Source organism: Bubalus bubalis, chromosome 5 (genome assembly GCF_019923935.1).
Source record: "Bubalus bubalis isolate 160015118507 breed Murrah chromosome 5, NDDB_SH_1, whole genome shotgun sequence".
Lineage (NCBI taxonomy): Eukaryota > Metazoa > Chordata > Mammalia > Artiodactyla > Bovidae > Bubalus > Bubalus bubalis.
The window spans coordinates 19,052,633-19,068,580 of NC_059161.1; the positions used below are offsets into that span (position 1 = coordinate 19,052,633).

Genomic DNA, 15,948 nt, shown 5'->3' on the forward strand with positions numbered 1-15,948 from the left:
ATTTATGTAGGTTATACTAAACTTGAGTAATGCATAAATAATTCTGAACCATTTATATTAATATATATGGTATTCTGATATACTCTTGGTGAATATATACTGAATAAAGTGAAAGGAAAAATAATGAGTAAGAATATATGTATTTAAAGCAACTAACAACAAAAGGAGAATAAAAATGAGGAATTACTTCATTTAAAATAAGACTTTAATGTTACTAAAAATATGGGTATATAAGTGAGATGACTGTACCTCAGTTTCAGAGATGAGCTGGTTGATTTTCTTGCATGTATAAAATGGGGCTACTTCTACATGAGCCACTCTCCAATCTGCTCCACGAGATGTTTCCAGGATCTTGTCATGCTTTTTAAGGATTTTTCGGAACCCTGTAAAATTCAGATTCTACAGAAAGAAAAAAGAAACACTACTATAATTTCTGCCACTATAAGAGAAAATGAAAAACAATAAGCACTTTGCACTGATTGAGATGAATGAAGACTGAGCACCAAGAGAAATGGCAGTGCTTTTATAAAAGTATTTATTATAAAAAGATAAGACTCTTCTTTCTCATTTCATTTATTCATTTCAAGGTAGTATGCTATTAGTAATACAAAGAAACTCCAGATTATGAATCCTATTATTTTTATTTCATGTAAATTAATGGAAGTCCTAAATTCAAAATATTTTCATCTCCATTTTCCTATATACAACTCTTTTCAAAATAGCTAATTTATATTATTTTGCTTCTTTGATCAAAAGAATATATTCAGAAAATATTCTGGATATATCATGAACTGAATACATTTATTAGTTCTTTGCTTTTTAAAGGACTGGTATAGCTATTCATCTCCCCCCTACTCTGCAAACATGTACAAACAAGCATGGAAAATGGACTATCATCTACTTAACTTTTATTTTGTTGTCATACATTCTGTTTGGGGATGGGTGTGCAAAGAGCCAGTGGAAAAGAAGTGATCATATTTATAGGGTTTTGCTGATAATGGGTAGGAACTTGTACTTTTCCTCCATTTCAACAACATTAAAATACTATACTTTTCTATATTCTCAAATTCTATTGTTCTTTGATCAACAGACAAAAAAGCACAAAATCGTGGATTTGCAAGTTTCTTTAAAACAGATCTCCCAAATTTCCTCATCATATATCACCATCAGTAAAAAAAAAACAACAGAGCAGTCACTCTAAATTAGGTTTTGCATGCTTGCTGGTTTGTTAATACTTGTTTTTCATGCTTTAGCAGATCATTTTAAACTCCCCTTGGGGAGGATACCCCATGATTTGAAGACTGGTTACAATACATTTTCCTTTCTCCTCGTTTGCAAAATAAATGTATTCTTACAGTATAGATAGTCTCAAAAGATAAAAGATAGATAAGAACTTTTATAAACAATTATTTTTCCAGAAGCTTTAATAACGGCCCAAAACAAAAACTTATGGCAAAATTAATAAAATAAAATTTAGTAAGAGTACTTCTTCATTAACAGTAAGCATAATTAATAAAATATGAAATGTTAAAGAAAGTAGAATTATGAAAGGAAAAGATGGAAATAAATACAGGCATTAAGGACTTAACATTACTGCAGACATGACACTATAATTACATTTTATTTTAAAATTCCAATATTTATCCATGGTAATATTTTTATTATATAATCTCCAGTTTTTATATAGTGATGATCTTGACTAGATTAGAAGTAATAGTGACAAGAATAAAATGGAAATACAACAGTACATAAGGTATCTTTAAAGATCTGGGAGATGCTTTTGCCTATTTAAATATTCATTATTGAACAAATAATCTGTTTTTCAATATGTTCTTTACAGATTTAACTATATGAACAAATTTATAAAGAATTACAAATGAATAAATGCCATGCATTTCTATAAGTTAGTATACACAGTAGCTCAACTTTTTAGACTGGGTTTTAAAAATTTCTTTTGCAAGTTTTTTTTTTTAATAGTCATATTGCAGATAATAAAACTGAAAGGGCTCTTAGTGGCAAGTTGAAAACTCAGTATATTTTACATTATTTGTGTTAGTTGCAGGAAAGTTAACTGTCCAGTTGCTTTTGTGGAAATTTTGCTATAGGCAGGGGTATAAATGTTCTTATGTAGCTAGCAGTGATTGGGTAGATATATGTTATTTCTTACACTACTTAGAGATGCTTCTAAAAATAGGTAGCAGACTATTACTCTGAGTCAAGGGTTACTCCTGCATACTGTATAAGAAGGTGTGGGAAAAATGATCTTCAAAAACCTAAGCCTTGTTAACATTATTTTATCATCTTTGATATCTGATTTTAAGAATAAATGAAATTCCAATAAGAATTGAAAGAATAACATGCTAAGAATTTCCCTTTTTGGACTGACACATTAGTATAGCTCAAGGTAATTCTGTTGATTATAATTTCTCAATCATTTAAAGGTTCTATCCTCCATGGTAAGAACTGAAGTACCTGATAGTTCTGCAGCAGGATAAGACTGAGGTAGAACTCGCTGAAGGCCAGTTTAAGGTCTTTAATATTCCTATGTTGGACACGTTCCTCATGGGACAGGTGGAAGACTGGCTTTCTGCGTTGTCGCAGCGTGGTGACACCAGTGCTTTCTTTCTGCGCGTCCAGTGATGATTGAAGCTCATTCTGAAGGGTAGCAAACCTGCGCTGAGCCTCTGCGAGCTTTTCTATAAGGAATAAAACAGAACTGTCAGATTATCAAGATAAAAAAACTCATAAAAGTTCTCACTGACTTCTGAATTTTTACTAATTAGTTACCCTAAAATTTCTAGAGAAAAAATACTGCATTGTAATATTTAGAAAGAGATAGGAAAAACATATTTTAGTGTAATAGCCTCCTTTCATTCTAGCCCACACTTCACCCCCTGCAAAACCTCAAGTGTACTCTTTCTTTATACAGATAAAGATTGATGACACAGATTTAAGAGCTGGTAAGAGTGCGACTACAAAATGGTACAAGCTGCTTTGTAATCTGGAAAACAGTTTCAGTTCAATTCAGTCGCTCAGTCATGTCCGACTCTTTGCGACCCCATGAATCGCAGCACGCCAGACCTCCCTGTCCATCACCAACTCCCAGAGTTCACTCAAACTCATGTCCATCAAGTCGGTGATGCCATCCAGCCATCTCATCCTCTGTCGTCCTCTTCTCCTCCTGCGCCCAATCCCTCCCAGCATCAGGGTCTTTTCCAATGAGTCAATTCTTTGCATGAGGTGGCCTAAGTATTGGAGTTTCAGCTTTAGCATCAGTCCTTCCAATGAACACCCAGGACTGATCTCCTTTAGAATGGACTGGTTGGATCTCCTTGCAGTCCAAGGGGGTCAAAAAGTTAAAACACAGAGTTATCTTAAGATCCAGCAATTTCACTCCTAGTATATACCTAGGAAAACTGAAAATATACATGCACACAAAAACTTGTACGTATACACAAACTGGTATTCATAATAATCAAAAAGCAGAAACAACCCAAATGTCCTCTAACTGTTGAATGGTAAGAAAAACATGGTATATAGATTCAATGGAGTATTGTTCAGCCATAAAGAATGAATTATTGACATTTGCAACAACATGAATGAACTGAGAGATTATTATAGCAAGTGAAGTAAGTCAGAAAGAAAGGCAACCAAAACATAATCTAGGAATCAGCAGGTGGAAGTAGGAGTAGCTCCTTTCTCTATTACATGAAATATCAATAACCTCAGATACACAGATGATACCACCCTTACAGAAGAAAGCAAAAAAGAACTAAAGAGCCTCTTGATGAGGGACTGAACTGAACTGAATTTTTGCTTCCCAACCTGCAACTTGAGTTCTGCCTATTGCTTAGTTCTCAAAAGGAAAGTCTTCTTTCACAGGAGCACAATAATGGTTCTGTTGAACTGGAAGGTGAGACTTCCATCTGGCCATTTTGGGATCATGATACCACCGAACCAGAAGGCAAAGGTGTTTACTGGTTAAAAAGTGTTTCTGACTACCAAGGGGAAGAGGTAGCACAACAGTAACAAGGAGGATTGTGTCTGCAACCCAGGAGACTCTCTGGAACACATCCTAGGACTTTATGATCAATAATAAAAGTTTCTGAAAACTAAAGCAATCCAAAATTACTGAGGATTCAGCCCCTTTAAGAATTAAAGTCTGGTTTATCCCACCCGGTAAAGAACCCTCACCAGCTAAGACACTGGCTGAGGGCAAAGGAAATATGGAATGGGTAGTGGAAAAAGAAAATCATCGATATCAACTACCACTTCTTGACCTTCTTGTTCTGTCTTTTACATGTCTTGAATAGTCCTCTCTATCTCTTTGTGTTGCATTCTGAGTAACTACTTCAGCTCTATCTTCCAGTTTACAAATTCTCTCTTAAAGTCTACCCAATTCATAGTGTAAGCAATTTTATTATCATTTAAAAATTTCTAATTGATCATTTTTAAAAGTCAATTTTGATAGTTCCTACTCTGCACATGGTTTTGATACACTCTTTTATGTCTATAGCCATATTAAGTATATGTTTTATTTTGCATCTGAAAATTTTCATATTCTATGTATCCTTTCATTGCTAAACTATTTCACTGTATGGATATACCACATTTTCTTTAAATATTCATCAGTTCATGGACATTTGGATTGTTTTTAAGTCTTTTTAGGTCTTCCTTAGTGGCTTAGACGGTAAAGCATCTGCCTACAATGCAGGAGACCCAGGTTCAATCCCTGGGTCGGGAAGCTCTCCTGGAGAAGGAAATGGCAACCCACTCCAGTATTCTTGCCTGGAAAATCCCATGGACAGAGGAGCCTGGTAGGCTACAGTCCATGGCGTCGCAGAGTCGGACACGACTGAGTGACTTCACTTTAAGTCTTTTTACTACATAAATTATGCTGCTGTTAAGATTCACATACAAGTTTTGTGTGGACTATCATCTTCATCTTTGCAAACGTAGGCTCAATCCATGTTTGTTGCATGAATGAATGGATATGTAGGAAAAAAGTTCTCTCTACTAATTCAAGTTCCTACACAAACATAAGGAAAAATAAAAACTTCAAGGGTTATTTTGTTACTTTCTTTAAACTAGTGATTCTCTTTCGCAAGGACAAGACTGTCTAGAAGAGTGTATGAGGGAGAATCCCTACGTGGGAGTGCGGAGGGTAAAGCATCTGGAATTTGAAGAAAAGTCAACATCACTACAGTTACGGTGTGAGAGCGCTAAACTTATCCAAAGAAGCACAGGTTTCAAAAGGATGAGAAACACTGCTTTTTTGACACCAAGTGTCCAAGTCTATTTTGTAATGATACCACCGTTTTCTAGAGTCAGACCTTCAAAAAGCTTCAAAGTGTGAAAGTCGCTCAGTCATGGCCAACTCTCTGCTATCCAATGGACTGTAAGCCTGCCAAGCTCCTCTGTCCATGGAATTCTCCAGGCCAGAATTCCAGAGTGGGTAGCTGTTCCCTTCTCCAGGGGATCTTCCCAACCCAGGGATCGAACCTAGGTGGATTACAAGTGGATTCTTTACCATATGAGCCACCAGGGAAGCCCAAGAACACTAGAGTAGGTAGCTTATTCCTTCTCCAGGAGATCTTCCCAACCCAGGAATTGAACCGGGGTCTCCTGCATTGTAGGTAGATTCTTTACAGCTGAGCTACCCCAATGGAATAGCACAGAATCTACAAAAAAGTATTCCATATGCATATAAGATATATTTGGTTTATCAGTAGTTATAAAAACTAAAAGTGGATATTCCTAAGCAATTTTATAAATACTGATGAAAATTGTCTATTTTGACAATAAATTCCAATTTCTATTCATGCCAGTGAACCAAGTCACACTCTGAATAAGAACAGATTACTATTATGTTTATTCCATAACCTCTCATATAATAAAATATTTGATAACAATTTCCAATAACCATTCAAGAACTTTCAAAGTGCCTGAATCCCCTCAAAGAACTAAAAAAAGGTTATCAAGATCTATTTTAGTTTTAATGAGATTTGTATACATATTTTTTACTTTTAGAAAAGTTGTTTTAGAAATATAAGGCATCTTCAAAATAGCAAAGCTATTATGTTGTTATGCAATTGAAGAATAATTCTTGATTAAATAAAATAAATGTCTTAGAACACTTTTATTATTTGTTTGTCTTTCAATATTATCATCTTGCAGATTCAATTTATGGATTTCACTGTTACCTGAGATACAAAGTAAGTTTATGAGACTGTTGGCCCATTACAGATGATTCAAGTAATCTTGTTACATTACATGCAATTACTGCACTGCTTTTATGTGGAATTCTTACAACCTGAAATTCTTACAACCTCATATACTAAAACCTCTATGTGTGAAAATAATATCCTATTCTTCCATTCTTTTCTCTCTAGTCAATAGCACTAATTTTCTTACAACTCCAGCCTCAGCTGACTATCTGTTATCCTCCTTACCCCCAAATATGTTATGGACTTTAATGCATTATGAATCTGGATAGGTTTTTCCCTTTTCTTAGAACACTGTACTCCAGTTCTTCTCACAAAGCCATTCCCAAACACACTTCGCCCAAAGGATTTGGCAAATGCCCACCCATTTTCAAAGACCAAATTTAAATGTTTCCATTTATGCATCTTCATGTTTGTTTCCATAGTACTTTGAAAACTCTATAATAACAAGCATCATAACGTTTAAAAGATAAAGTTAGTAAAGAAATATATTAGATGTACTCTGATATTTTCTATTCTACTATATTCTCTTGCTGTTCTTCAATCACTAAGTCATGTCCAATTCTTTGCAACCTCATCACCTGCAGCATGCCAGGCCTCCCTGTCGTTCACTATCTCCCAGAGTTTGCTTAAACTCATGTCCACTGAGTCAGTGATGTTATCTAGCCATCTCATCCTCTGCTGCCCCTTCTCCTCTTGCCCTCAATCTATAATCCTATTCATATTTTTAAAAAAGTGCTTGTGATGACCCCACAGTGGTCACCAGTTATTGGGTTGCAAGCTACAACTGTTTAAAAGAACACTATTTTAGATGATAGTCTGCTTTTTCGTGAAGATTCAATCCTGAAACTATTTTACCCATGACTGGGCATTCCCCATGCTTTCAGTCTTAGAAAGAAACAAAAAGAAAAGCAAGGAGGGAAGGAAGAGGAAAGAAAAGAAGAAAAGAGAAAGAAAAGGTTAGTTTGGGTTGTATCTCTGTCCTCACATGCATGAGCAGCCCTATATCCTTTTGATAATGTAAATCAATTACTTCCACAGCAGAGTAATTCCTGCCCTTGACTGATGATTTGTGGGCATATGTATATAATTGGACACTTAATACTAATTGACTATCACTCAAATTAAAAAATAAACTTTTTTTTAATTTTATTTTATTTTTAAGCTTTACAATATTGTATTAGTTTTGCCAAACATCGAAATGAATCCGCCACAGGTATACCTGTGCTCCCCATCCTGAACCCTCCTCCCTCCTCCCTCCCCATACTCTCCCTCTGGGTCGTCCCAGTGCACCAAAAAATAAACTCTTTTGAGGTCTAACTTAAATAGAATTAAATGCACATGTATTAAGTATATGGCTTGATGAGTTCTGACTCATCACCACTATAGTCAAGAAATAGAATATTTCATGCCAGAAAGTTTCTTCATATGCATGTGGTTTCAATTACTGACCACCCCACCCCCATCCCAACTAGGAAACTCCTTATTTTCTGCCATTATATGCCTAAAGGTAGGCACTGTCTTTTCTAGAACTTAATGTAAGTCAAATTATATAATGTATAGTCTTTGGTGTTTGGCTTCTTTTGCTCCGCAGAACATTTATTTGGGGGCTTTTTGTTTTGTACTGGGGTGCAGTCGATTAGCAAACAATGTTGTGGTAGTTGCAGGTGAATGGGGAAGGGACTCAGTCATACATGTACATTATCCATTCTCTCCCAAGTTCCCCTCCCATCCAGACTGTCATACAGCGTTGAGCAGAGTTTCCTGTGCTATACAGAAGGTCCTTGTTGGTTACTGATTTTAAACAGAGCATTCTCTAAATCTGTGAACATTTTTAAGAGCCTCCATATTATTGTATGTTCTAGTAACGTGTTGCTTTTTGCTGCTGAGAAGTATTCCATTGTAAGGATAAACTATATGTTCAACCATTTACCTGCTGATTAATATCTGGTTGTTTCTAGTTTGACCTAAGATAAATAAAGCTGCTGTGAACACTTAAAAAATAAAATAAATTATTCCAACCAATTAAAAGGACTTCCCTGTTTTAATTGTGGAATATTGAAAGCAACAGATACAGTCTAAGATTCTTTCAAATGTAGGCACACAAAAATACTCCTTAGAAGCCAAGTATTTTGAATGGAGGGAGAAAGCAAATTGGTTCAAGAAAAGAGAAATTTGTGACATGAAGTAACTTGTACTCCCAATGGAAAAGAACAGTACTGGCCGTCATTAAAAAAAAAAAGTTTCTAGCAATACAACCATGAGTTTGTATTGACTGATACCATTTTCAGCAAGAGAAAACAACTGGAAGACTTCTAGGTCAGGGATAAGAAAAAATGTTATCATCAAAAGGACACCTTTAAAAAATTTCCCTCTCTTCCCATGGTCTTCAAATATTGAAGATTTAATCTGTAACTCTAAAAAACACTTCTATCTTATTGGCTAAAAATATGAAATAAATAAAAAACTTACATTAGGTTTTCTGAAATATTGAGAACAGTTTCTGACTGTTTACATGTGAAACCCTAGAGGGCTGAGAATCACTTTGCTCATTTTACAGGTATATATGTAGATGCGTAGGAAGGTTACATATATCTTTAAAAAAAATAATAAAGTTCAAAAATCCAAAAAACGATTTGTAGGTGATAGACTTGGTATGAAAATAAGCATCTATATTTTAGTAGTATTCGTACTGTTTCATTGGTTTGACTTTTATAGCATTTTGGGGGTACTTCAAGGTTTCAGCCAATGCTGTGCTCAGTGGTGTCCAACTCTTTGTGACCCCATGTGACCCCACCAGGCTCCTCTGCCCATGGGATGATCCTGGCAAGAATACTGGAGTGGGTTGCCATTTCCTCCTCCAGGCATTACTCCCGACCCAGGGATCAAACCCCCATCTCCTGGGGTTCCTGTCTTGGCAGGCAGATTTCTACCACTGAACCACCTGGGAAGCCCTCAATCAACGCTAGATCTCACTTTAAAAATAACCATTTTTAACTGACCATTAAATAACTTTTGAGATGTGACTGGGTAGCGGTAGGGTTTAAAAGATAAACTCATCCCTGTATCATTTACAGTTTTTCATGTGCCCTAATATCTGAGGTTTGCAGTCTACAAGACAATCTGCCACGAGGAAGGTGGCTAAATGAGGAGAAAAATGATACCATCTAGGATACGTGCCAAATTCTATTTCTGTCAGTCATGTCTTCATATTACCCATTACTTCTTGACCTGGCAAAAAGTCAGTCTGAAGACTATCAATTTGTACCTACTGCTTAATGACATCAAGAGACATGCTTCAATGGCTCTGCCAATACACACAGAGATAGGAAGTTATTAAATCATAGCTCCCAAATTTTTAATAGTAGAAAGCCTAAAATTATCTTTGAAAAGTAACCAAGTCTAGGATATCATTTTTCAAACTGAGGGTTGTAACCCAATACACGATCATGAAAGCAATTTAGTGTATAATAAATCAGCATTTAAAAAATCGAATAAAGAATAAAGATTATATTCTTTATACTTTAAAGAATAAGTATTGTTTCATGAGAATATTTTTAATCAAATATATTGTACATACACACACACATAGATGTTTGTAAACATACATAAAACACACACATCTGTTTGAATGATGAGGTCATAATTTATATGTATTAAAAAATAACTGTATTAATTTATCTTTGGCTGTGTTGGGTCTTTGTTGCTGTGCAAGCTTTTCTCTAGTTGTGGCACACAGGGGCTACTCTCTAGTTGTGGTGTGTGGGCTTCTCGCGTTGTGAAGCATGGCCTCTAGGGCACATGGGGTCAATAATTGTGGCTCCCAGACTCTAGAGCACAGGCTCAAAAGTTGGGGTACATGGGCTTAGCTGCTCTGTGAAATGTGGGATCTTCCCAGATCAAGGATCAAACTCATGTCTCCTGTATTGGCAGGTGGATTCTTTACTAGCAAGCAACCAGGGAAGCCTTGTATGCATTTTTTATTGTAACTCAAAATATATTAAGTATGTAACTATTGCTAAGAGCAGACATTTAATTTTCTTTAGAAATCAAAAAACATTACCTTATTTTTTGTAATCTAATTTATACTTAATTAGAGTTGGGTTCAGAGAGCCTGCCCAGAAAAATTTTAGTAAAAGAAAAATGCTAATGAACTTAACTTTGTATGTTTCTCATTTACAACCTTAGATCATATCCAATGGACTTTTCTTAGTCTAAACATTCTTTTCTTTGTAAATACCTTCCTCTTTTAGTCTCCATTTTCCTCACTCTACTACATTATATGGCTGCCCTCTCATCTGTCTATATCCTGATTCCTCTTTATCCTCTTACTTCCTAATTGTAGAAATTAGGAAGTCTAATTTCTTTGAACACTGTAATTTCTGCTGTACATTTTTAACCCTTGTTGAAAAGCTATGCATTTGCATGGTGTCAAATAGTATTTCTGTTTTGTCTCTACCTTCTACATACTTGTAACAAAGTGAAAAGTACATGTATATATGCTATGCCCTTTCACAGCTCCATGCCTTTGCATAAACTGCTCCCTCTGCCTAGGAAGAAATTTAGCCATAAATGAAAAATGAGAAGGAAAACACAGAGTTTAGATATTTGCTTCCTTTTTAAATTTATTTTCTGTTTAAAGGAGTGACTTGGTAAGGAGACTATTTATTCAATAAGTCTTAGAGGAAATAATTTCTGGAACAAGATCTCTAGGAGCTGAAACTCAGTCATTAGTTATAGAATTTGCCATGGACTGAGGAGATATATCTTTTCTACAAATATTGGAGGAAAATAAATAAGGGTAAATGGCAGAAAGTGAAGAGGAACTAAAAAGCCTCTTGATGAAAGTGAAAGAGGAGAGTGAAAACGTTGGCTTAAAGCTCAACATTCAGAAAACGAAGATCATGGCATCTGGTCCCATCACTTCATGGGAAATAGATGGGGAAACAGTGGAAACAGTGTCCGACTTTATTTTCTTGGGCTCCAAAATCACTGCAGATGGTGACTGCACCCATGAAATTAAAAGACACTTACTCCTTGGAAGGAAGTTATGACCAACCTATATAGCATACTGAAAAGCAGAGACATTCCTTTGCCAACAAAGGTCTGTCTAGTCAAGGCTATGGTTTTTCCAGTGGTCATGTATGGATGTGAGAGTTGGACTGTGAAGAAAGCTGAGCGCTGAAGAACTGATGCTTTTGAACTGTGGTGTTGGAGAAGACTCTTGAGAGTCCCTTGGACTGCAAGGAGATCCAACCAGTCCATTCTAAAGGAGATCAGCCCTGGTGTTCTTTGGAAGGAATGATGCTAAAGCTGAAACTCCAGTACTTTGGCCACCTCATGCTAAGAGTTGACTCATTGGAAAAGACTCTGATGCTGGGAGGGATTGGAAGCAGGAGGAAAAGGGAATGACAGAGGATGAGATGGCTGAATGGCATCACTGACTCGATGGACGTGAGTTTGAGTGAACTCTGGGAGATGGTGATGGACAGGGAGGCCTGGCGTGCTGCGACTCATGGGGTCGCAGAGTCGGATACGACTGAGCGACTGAACTGAACTGAAGAATGTCTATAGGTATTTGGGGGGGGGGGGAGTGGCATAGATCTGCATAAGTATTACACACCAATAGAAACTGAAAGTCTTTATTTTTATTTGTAAAGAAGGATGTACAATGAACATGATAGGAAGGATAGTTGGGTCAGATAATTCAAGAAAATGGTATGGGATTTAGAAAAGCACTCTGGAGTATGGAAAAGGGCAGAGTAGGACTCACAGGCAGCTTTGAGAACATAGTTAAGAATGCAATAATGAATTTACAGTGGTTCACATTTGTTTTGCTATATGGTGTTTTTTTGTTTGTTTGTTTGTTTTTTTTAATCCCCAACTGTCCTAAGCAGCCTGGGGGTAGGAATGAAGAAGGTAAAAGGCTGGTAAAACTCTACAGCTGGAGTTTTGCCAGACAAGCAATCAATATAAGGCAGCAAGGGTGAAGGGATTAAAAGCACAAGGACTGATAGAAATGAAAGTAATTTGGGGAGGATCCTGGTCAACTGGAACAGAATGAAGGAGTCAAGGATTTAGAGTTCTGTGAGATGGAAAAGCAGATAGATGTTAAAGGAGTAGGGGGTAAATATATATATAAAAACAAAATGTTAAAGGGTCAAACACAAAGAAATAGAAGTTTTCATCTCAACTCCAATCACATCTGGTAGATGCCACTCTGGAGGCCATATCCTCGAGAGACACATATGAGTGTTTCACGCAATGGGAAGGCATTAAAAGTAACATAGTTAATAAGCTGCAGCTATGTCATTAAGCTCTGAGAGAAATGGTAAAACCATGTTTCTGACTCTTTAATACTTGGGAATGGGCCATAGTGAAGCTCTATCAAAGTATCGATTCATAATGAGTTCCTGAAATCCTTACAACTGCAAGAGAATTGGGCAATGACCATACAAAGCTCAAAGAGTGAAGTACCATATGTATTCCTACCTCAGCTAAAGAAAATATCCCTTAATTGCAGTATAGTAGGAAAAGCCCCATCTAAAAATGATCAGAAGTTTCAACAATGACATGGTAGAGTTTCTCCTGCCTTAGCAGCAGAAATTGTCTCCTGTATGTTGTACCAAAAAACTGCTTACCTGAATAAAATGTGTTGATTTTGGCAAGTTCTTTTTCACAGGTTTGGAAAAACTTTTCTTCAAACTTGGCAAAATATCTCTTTACTGTGTCCTCATCTGTAACTGAAAGCAAGGAAAACAATATTTAAATTTAATGTCCAAAGACCAACTAGAGAAACAAAAATGTAAGTTACTAATACTTCCTTAGTCTTCAAAATGACAACAAATATGCATTTCTTTGAAAAAATGAACTTGTGAACTATACTAAGGAAAGGTTAATCAAAGGCTTCTTCATAGGCACACAATTTTTTAAACTGAATGAGGTTTTCTAAATCTCTACTACAATAAATTTATAGTGGTGGAGAAAATAAGTGTTCATAAGACTTCAGAAGACACTACTGCAGACAGGTGATCAAAGCAGTCTCAAGGTACTGGGAGGTGAAGTGAATAAGATTCAGCAGACAGTAGACTAATATTGCATTTAAAAATGTAGCAGAAAATGAAGACATGAATATGTAATGGTTTCTGGAAAAAAATGAGTTGATTGCTCTAACTACTACCTACTCATTTTTACCTTAGCTGCACCAGACATAGAGAAAGAGACATAGACTGATGGTTATAAATTAGATATTCCAAATGTTCAGTTGCTGGATAGGGACATAAATGAGCTAAGTAACTGGGTAATTGTGCAAGTGTGGTGATAAATGGCAACTGACACATTCAGGATAAGTAGTGGTATGGATTCTAGTTAACGGCAGAGCACAAGTCCATCTAGCTAGTTGCTGCCTAGGTTGTCACATCTTCCAATTTTTCAGGGAGAAGTCATAAATCTAGATATTTTAAAAACACTGTGTGGGCCAATCAACGTATATCTTTGCAGGCAGGATCCACTTTGTGAGTTGTCATATAGCATATTGATTTACTCAATCTTGTAGTACACATATATCTATCTTCAGGAACCCCAAGTGAGCTCTGACTAGACTCCAGATGCTAACTGTAATTTAGAACTATCTTATTTCTGGATCTCTAGGGCACTCTAAGCTTGAAATGCCCAGAGAAAGTATAGGTTCTTTTACATTCCCTCAGATGCTTCAAATCTTAGGAGAATCCCAGAAATCCTTAAATAATTCACCTCTCCAGTAATAAGAGAAATAGTATTTCCTAAGTAGTATGTAACACATATGCACACACACACTAATTCCAGAGATATTTTAAAGAAAACAAAAGCTTAAAATGAAGTTTTAAAAAGCATGTTGAATCTATTCATTTAATTTGAAAACAAAAATGTAAAAAAAAATAGCACTACTACTTCTCTAGTCTTATGCTTTAGAACTGAACAATTTATGCAGGATTCTACTATTTTGCAGTAAAGAAAGGATGGCTACTTTAAGTTCCTCATGTAAGCTTAGCAGCTGAGGTACAATAAAGGCTGTATTTATTTGTATGTATATCCCAAGGCCAGTGAGAATTATTTTTTCAAACCATAAAGCAGGTCAAAGCTTTTTGAAAAACTGACCTTGAGTTAAAAGATGCTCCATGGTAACATATGCTACTCTTTTTTTTCTTCTGGCCTCTCTAAATGGCTTTCAGGATCTTAGTTCCCATATATGGGATTGAACTCGGGCCCCCAGAGTGAAAGCACTGAGTCCTCACAACCAGATCGCCTGGGAATCCTCCAGATGCTGCTTTTATAATACCTCTGGCTATAGCTTATTTAGAATAACAGTCATATCTTACTCTACTTATCTACCCACTTTTTAAAAATTTTAATTTTATCCTCTATTGTATTATTAGGAAAAAAAACCCCAACATGTCCTAATGTCAATCAGTCACAAAACTATTAATTCAATTAATCACAAAAGACTAAATTTAGTTCAAAGAAATCTAGTGTAAATAAGTCCATATATTAGCAAGATCTATCAACAAATATAAGATTAGCATCAAGATGAAAAAAAGGAAGAAAGATGAAAGGGTGGGGGAAAAAAATCCAGAACTGGCAAAGAATGACTCAGAGAGTACTGCTGTAAAGATCCTTTTGCTTTTAGTTAAATAAATATTAATACAGTCAGTTATACTAAAGAGAGAGAGAGAAGAAGAGAGAGAGAGAGAATAATAAGAGATCTGTCATTTCTGTTACAGTTTTATCTCTACCTTGCATTTGTGGATGACAGACAATTTCTTTCTCATCTACCACTCCCAAAATTACTAAGTTAATAGCAAATAACTCTAGGAGTACTAATCAAGGTAAAATATTCTTACTGCATAGCAACCACCATCAAGTGCTTTTTATAGCAATTTTCAGGACTATATATATATATATATATATACACACACACACACACACATATATATAACCATAAGTGTCATCTTACTTTCACATAAAATCTCTCAAAAACCAATTCTTTAAAACAATCAGTAACCTCAAATTTTTATGACTACTTTCAGTTTTGTTAATGTCCAGAGCTTTGAGAGATTGAAGGTAAGAACTACATCTTTTTTATCTTTATAGATCCTATGCCCAGCATAATGTCTGGTACACAGTATGCACTCCATATTTTATTTTTTTAATTGTAAATATGAAACATTTTTGTTTCATAATAATTTTAAGAAAATTTTAACTCTCTATTAAAGTTAAAAAAGACTAAACTCCAACAATTAAATATTTGTGTACAAAGAAATGAAGCTGACCCCTCTCTCACATCATATACTAAAACTGTCTAAATGGATCAAATATTTAAATATAAATTTGAAAAGTATAAAACTCTTAAAGAAAAACAGGCATAAATCTTCATGATCTTGGATGAGGCAATGGTTCCTAAGATAAATTTCCAAAAGTATAAGTAATAAAAGAAAATACTGATAAAGTAGAATTCATCAAAATTAAAAACTTATGTGTTTAAAAGGGCACTATCAAGAAAGTGAAAAGACAGAGAATGGAAGAAAATATGTGCAAACCATACATCAGATAAGAATCTAATACCCAGAACTCCTAGAACTCAACAACTAAAAGACAAATAGCCCAATTAAACCCAATTTTTTAAATGGGTAAGGATCTGAACAGACATTTCTCACAAAAGAAAAAGAAAAAAGACAACAAGTGTTGG

General features: G+C 35.5%; 1 protein-coding gene across 1 annotated transcript in view; it reads right to left on the reverse strand.

The window, feature by feature from the left end:
* XPR1 (xenotropic and polytropic retrovirus receptor 1) overlaps nucleotides 1-15,948 on the reverse strand; it is a 202,593-nt gene that overhangs the window by 59,231 nt on the left and 127,414 nt on the right. The window contains exons 3-5 of the mRNA XM_006048596.4: nucleotides 12,866-12,967; nucleotides 2,473-2,696; nucleotides 250-399 (exon numbers count right to left, since the gene is read on the reverse strand). Of these exons, the coding sequence (XP_006048658.1) occupies nucleotides 250-399; nucleotides 2,473-2,696; nucleotides 12,866-12,967 (476 nt within the window). The remainder of the gene's footprint in view (nucleotides 1-249; nucleotides 400-2,472; nucleotides 2,697-12,865; nucleotides 12,968-15,948) is intronic.